General features: G+C 39.6%; 1 protein-coding gene across 1 annotated transcript in view; it reads right to left on the minus strand.

The window, feature by feature from the left end:
- The window catches only part of LOC108513243 (spermidine/spermine N1-acetyl transferase like 1), a gene marked incomplete at its 5' end in the record, with an annotated part of 14,453 nt that extends 10,399 nt beyond the window's left edge, over positions 1 to 4,054 (minus strand). The window contains one exon of the mRNA XM_017848943.1: positions 2,957 to 4,054. Coding sequence (XP_017704432.1) covers positions 2,957 to 4,054 — 1,098 coding nt within the window. The remainder of the gene's footprint in view (positions 1 to 2,956) is intronic.
- Between the last annotated feature and the right edge of the window lie 2,311 nt (positions 4,055 to 6,365).

A 6,365-nucleotide genomic window follows, 5' to 3' on the forward strand; every position in this document is an offset into this window, starting at 1 on the left:
TTTTTTTTTTTTTTTTTTACATATTCAGGGTCTTTCCTTCACGGTTTATATCTCATGCTTGGAAAGCAAAAGGTATTCACTCATTTTCTTTTTAAGATCATAATATTAATAATTGATTTGTTCAACTTTTTTTGGTGTAAGAAGTTAGGTAGAATTTCACCTTTATCTTTTCCTCCCAATTGTCCCAACAGCACTTACTGAATAACCCATCCTGGATGACTCGGTATGTCTCTTTTATCATATACTACATCCTCATTTATAGTCATCCCTTTGTATCCATGGGAGATTAGTTTCAGGACCTGCTCCCTCAGCCCCAGGATACCAAAATCTGAGAGTGTTCAAGCCCCTTATATAGCAGAGTATTTTGCAATACCCTATGTATATCCTCTCATATACCTTAAATCATCTCTGGATTACTTATAATATCTAATACAATGTAAATATTATGTAAATAGTTATACTGTATTGCATAGGGAATAACGACAAGGAAAAAGTCTGTACATGTTCAGTACAGTTGCAATTTTTACAAATATTTTCAATCCATGGTTGGTTGAATCTACAGATGTAGAAGCCATGGATACAGAAGGCTGACTGCATACTTAAGAGAACTTCTGGACTCTCCATTCTGTCCCATTGATCTATCTTTCCACTAGTTACCATAGTATTTTAATTACTTACAGTTTTATAATATCTGGTATAGATCATCTCCCCTCATTACTCTTCTTTTTTGGATTTTTAAAATGTTTCTATGTGAAAATTTGGAGATTTTGACTGGAATTGCATTAAACTTTTAATGGAAATAAGCTTTTAAAATACAGGAGAACAGCAAGGACCAGATTACATAGAGCATTAGTAAGAAGTTTGGATTTTATTCTCAAGACAGCCAGAATCTCAATGGAGTTTTAAGCATTTTGACTGCTGTGTAAAGAATGGATTGATCAGGGAGGACAATATTTATGTTAATACCTCCCCTAAGATGCTGTAAGCTCCTTGAGGGTAGAGACTGTAATCCAAGAATCCTTATATCTTTTATACTACTTGGTGTATAATCTTCCCCTAATATGCATTCAATGTTTGTACGATGAACAAAAATAAAATCTTAATACTACTCAGCACCATCTGTGGTTCACCAATGATCCAAAACCACACTTTAGGGACCACCACAATAAAAAGCTTTAGAAATTCTGGTAAGCAAGAAGTTATGGCTGCCTGGCAATGAAATGACTAGGCTCCCAAATAATGCTGTGATGTGGTGATTGAGAATAGTATAAAATGAGTTCATATAGAGGATACTTGGAATGGAACAGTCAATAAAACCTGCAATATATTCAGCTAAGCAATTACCGTGATTACAAACTCTAATAAACTCCTCTGCAAAGAGAGACTGTTTTGCAAACTTAGCAATGAACAGGAGTTAGGACAAATGGACATAAAGTATTAAGAACATAAAACTCAAAGCCAATTAATCATTATATACATGTATGTGAGACAGTAAGTAATTTAGCTTTTCTATTATTTTTCCACAATGAATACTCATTAAAATTACTCCCAATAAACATCTTATGTATTATCAGATACATGTGACAAATTAAAAAGTAAATGTGGCCAGAAACCCTACAGATAGTTTCATTGAAATGGGGTAATCTAGTGATGTATTATTCCCTTGGTGATGACAATGGGCATTGTTTGGAAAGCTAGGAAAAGTACATTTGTCCAGGTAAAGAGATCGTCATTCAATAATAAGTTTATTAATTGCCAACCAGGTGTCAGATGCTAGAACTACAAAAAACTCTTTTAAAAATGTTTTCTACCACCTGGAAGAATGTGAATCTGTAATAATCTGTTGGGCATAGTATTTTGATAGGTTATTTAATCATTCAGATTAATGCCAGTTAGAGAAATGATGTAAGAATTTGTGGAAATGGAATAGAATATAAGCCATAAAACAACGGATAACTCAGTTCTTACAGATCTGTAACCAGGCCTAGAATCACTTCAACAGGTGGATTTCACTGGAAAACTATGGGTATTTTATTTTGGCCATTAAAACACACTCTCCAAAGGGAACACAAACTTGGCCTGATTTAGACAAGATTTAAATATATTAGTGAGGATATTAAAACATTTTCATTACAAAACACTTATGAGGTCTGCATATCTATAATCTGTGCCTTGCTCCAGCCACATATTTACTCCATAAAGAACTTAGTCTACCGCTTTATATGAAATTGTGCAGGTTGCCCATCACACAAATGAGTGCTTTCAGCACCACAGAACTTCAGCACAGTAACTGTGAACTACTAGATATCTTATCCCCTTTAATTAACTGGAATGATTTCTAAGGAAGCCATTAAAATAAACATTTAAATGAGAAATATGTAACCCAGCTGCTTGGCTCCTGGGGGCTGTCTGTGGATGGGCTTCAGTGATCAATGAACTGTCTGAGAATGTATGGAAAATTTGTTGCATGTGACTATTGTTTTTGGGGTTAGCTGATCATCAGTTTCAACAAGTAGGTGTGGCCTTAGAAGCAATGAGACTCCCTACCCCAAAATCTTAGCCACTAAAATATGAAATTCTATCATTGGTGGGTCATTTGTTTAAGGTAAGCATTTCCTTTCTCTAAGATACTCTTTTAAAGTTAAAATTTCCCCAGGAAACAGAACACATTCAGTCCCTAAAAGTTCCAGGAATTGGTTCCCCTATAACTTTTTGAGCCCCTTACGTGTAATGTAATCATTTTATGTTACTGTCTCATAACAACAATCTTTTGAGATATATATTGTTATAATCTTAATTTTAGATGCAGAAAATGAAGAGTAAAGAGGTTAAGTAACTACCAGAGGTTATGTACACATAACTAGCAGAGGCAGAATTCGAACCCCAACTATGCCTCTCTTACTCTTTCAGCCCTACACTAATGCTGTGAGGCTCCGTGTAATAAAAATGGGCTTACTTTAATCAGTCGCAAAATTTCTGGGCAGTCTCCAGCGTCTGCAGGTCTTATTTGAAAATAATCCATGCTTGTCTGCCTCATGCCCATTTGGCTCACACTTGGCTGGCTCCTGCCTGGTTGACTCAGGCCTGGTTGGCTCAGTACTAATTGGTCCAGGTCTTGTTGGCTCCGGCCTGGGTGACTCGGCCCCGGTTCCCATATGCCTGGATGACCCCTGCCTGGATGGCTCATGCCTGTTTGGTTCTTTCTTGATTGGCTAGTGCCTGGTTGTCTCATGCCTAGTTGGCTGGGGACTTGCTGGCTCATGCCTGGTTGCCACATGCCTGGTGAACTCATGTTTGGTCGGCTCCGGACCGGTTGGCTCAGGCCTGTTTGCCATGTGACTCGTTGGCTCATGCCTATTTGGCTTGTGCCTGATTGGCTGGTGCCTGTTTGTCTCATGCTTGGCTGGCTCCTACCTGACTGTCGCCTGTCTAGTTGCCACGTCACTGTTTGGCTTATACCTGATTGGTTCCTGCCTGCTTGGCTAGTACTTGATTGGCTGGGGCCTGATTGGCTTGGGCCTGGTTGAGATGGGCCTGGTTGGCTTATGCTTGCTTTGCTCAGGAATAGTTGGTTCAGGCTTTGTGGCCACATGCCTTGTTGTCTCCTGCCTGGTTGGCTCCTACCTAATTGCCACGTGCCTGGTTGTTTCATGCCAGGTTGGTTTATGTGTGGTAGGCTTGTACCTGATTGCCTCATGCCAGCTTGGCTCATGCTTGGTTGTTTCATGTCCACTTGGTTCATTTCATGTAGGCTTGTACTCTGTTGGTTCATGTCCATTTGGTTCATACCAAGTGAGCTCATGCTTGCCTGGTTTATGCTGGTTTGCTTCGAATCTGATAAACTTGATTGGCTTGTGCCTGATTGGTTCATGCCCTGTTGATTCCTGCTTGATTGACTAAGGATGCGGTGGCAGATGATGGTTTGGTAGACAACTGATTGGCTGATGGCTGTCTTGATGGAACAGGATCCCTTAACTGTAGTGCTGTGGTGGGAGGTTGTTGGCTGTTTCCAATTCTTCTCAACTTGATTCGCCCACTTTGAGATACCCCCCCGCTATCAAGGTGGGAATTGGAAAAAGAACCACCTCAGTAAGGTTATTAATGCCTCCGATTTGCTGGAGTTGACTTCACCAGCGACCACAGCTGCAAGCTTGGCTGAGTTTCAAGTTGTCATCTGGCCTTTCCCTGCCGAAAGCGGGGAAGTAAAGGGAAGAAGAAAATGATCTTGGAGGAGTATAACCACCAGCCTGCCCTTGCATGGTCACTGCATCATAGTGCCGAAGTCACAATGCCGGTATCAAAGTGCCTACGTGCTCCCCCGCGTGGTGAGGGAGGGGCAAAGCAGGGCTCGCTTGACAACTTTATTTCATCCTCTCTTAAGAGCTTAAAATGGTGAAGCAAGAGGCTGGAAAGAGTCTCAGAGCTTATGCTTGGCACTCTCAAGAGTCCCTGCTGTTTTAGCCAATTCAAAGAAACTTGCCCCAACTCCCCTCCCTTTCCCTACATCCCATTCCTCAAATAATTCAATTTCTATTTCCGTCCTGATTTTTCACTTACACTGGAAACCAGTTCCAGTGACGTGCTCAAGTCTGGAATGCAGATAATACGTCTTTAAAAATAATAATAGCTGGGCTGGACCTGGTGACTCACGCCTGTAATCCTAGCACTTTGGAAAGCCCTGGCGGGTGGATCGCCTGGGGTCAGGAGTTCGAGACCAGCCTGGCCAATATAATGAAACCCCACGTCTACTAAAAATACAAAAAATTAGCTGGACATGGTGGCAGACACCTGTAATCCCAGCTACTCGGGAGGATGAGGCAGGAGAATTGCTTGAACCCAGGAGGTGGAGATTGCAGTGAGCCGAGCCGAGATCGCACCATTGCACTCCAGCCTCGGCAACAAGAGTGAAATTCCATCTCAAAAATAATAGTAATACTAATAGCTACAGCTAACATTTACTGAGTTCTTTTATGGCCTAAGCTTAGTGGAATGTACGATTCATTTTCTTATTCAATCCATATCAACACTATTATCCCCAGTTCTGAGGAAACTGACTCAAAAGATTTCGTTACCTCCCCAAGGCTTCGTAAAAGTTGGTGGAGAGCCTGAATTCAGACCCAGATCTATCTTTCCAGGCTTTTTATTATTACTCTGTCCTGCCTCTTAAAGCACATTCTACTCATTCTCCATCCTCATATCTGTGAGGTCAGGCATTTTGTCCTTTTACCTCTCCTCCTCTGCAGGATTCATTCTCCCATCATTTTAACTGCTGGCTTACTTCCTGAATAATGTATATTATATAACTGGTTCTAATATTGTTTCAGATGGAATATTGTTTATTTTTTAAATATACCAGAGAACTTTGATTGAGGCTGTTCTAAGTCTCAGCTGTGCTAAGGGCTTTACCTATGTATTATCTCACTTAATCATCACAATAACCCCGTGATGTATATACCGTTGTTCCCCATTTTATCAATAAACTGGAATTTAAGTTAACTCAGTTCCCCACGTGTAGTAAACAGAGGAATGGGGATGGGTATCCAAGGCCCATCCCATAGATAGAAGCGTTCAATTTAAACTAGAGAGTCCAATCACTATTAGGCCTACGTTAGCTATAAATTGTACCTAGAGAGCCCATCTTCTTAGCATGACAAGCAAATCAAATCACATCGCAGAATTATGTCAAGCTTAATACAAATTAGATGTAGGTATGTTGCTGCTTTTCATCTACCTTATAATGAAAACAAGAGCTAATATTTAGTGAATTATTTCTGCAGTGTCAGGCATGGTTCTAAGGAACACTTGTATTAACCCAATCCTCATAACAATCCAATGGAGTAGGAGATAGTCTTATCCCCATTTTTCAAGTAAAGAAACAGATCGAGAGAGGTTAAGTAAGTTGACATAGGTCACACAGCTAAAAGTCCAGACAAAACAAGGAAAACCCAGTTATTTTGTTTTCTTCTGAAATGCAGGCAAAGAGATGAGGTAATTTTGCTGTTTACTTTACAAAATCAAACAATTTGCATAATTTATTGTGAGAATGGATGAAGTTTGTCTTTTGCTTTCTTGGAGGAAGAGGCTAGTAATAGGTTTCTGGTTGATGTCTTTAATAAGTAAAGTTAGAAAAATGCAGTTTCATAACCTAGAATTGGTTAACGAGTTTATTTTGCATTTTCTTTACATGCGTTGAAGACTATTTAGATATTTGCTTTTTGTTATTTTAAAATAATATTTGGTTTGAACATAATGCATTTGTGTTTTTAAGGGAACATACACAAAATATATTTTGCTTAAAGTTCCTTATTAGAACAATTTGTCCCGTCTTGGAAACTCAGAATAAGACTGGCTCCATCAAACATTCA

This window comes from Rhinopithecus bieti, unplaced genomic scaffold (assembly GCF_001698545.2).
Source record: "Rhinopithecus bieti isolate Rb0 unplaced genomic scaffold, ASM169854v2 scaffold_32311, whole genome shotgun sequence".
Classification (NCBI taxonomy): Eukaryota; Metazoa; Chordata; class Mammalia; order Primates; family Cercopithecidae; genus Rhinopithecus; species Rhinopithecus bieti.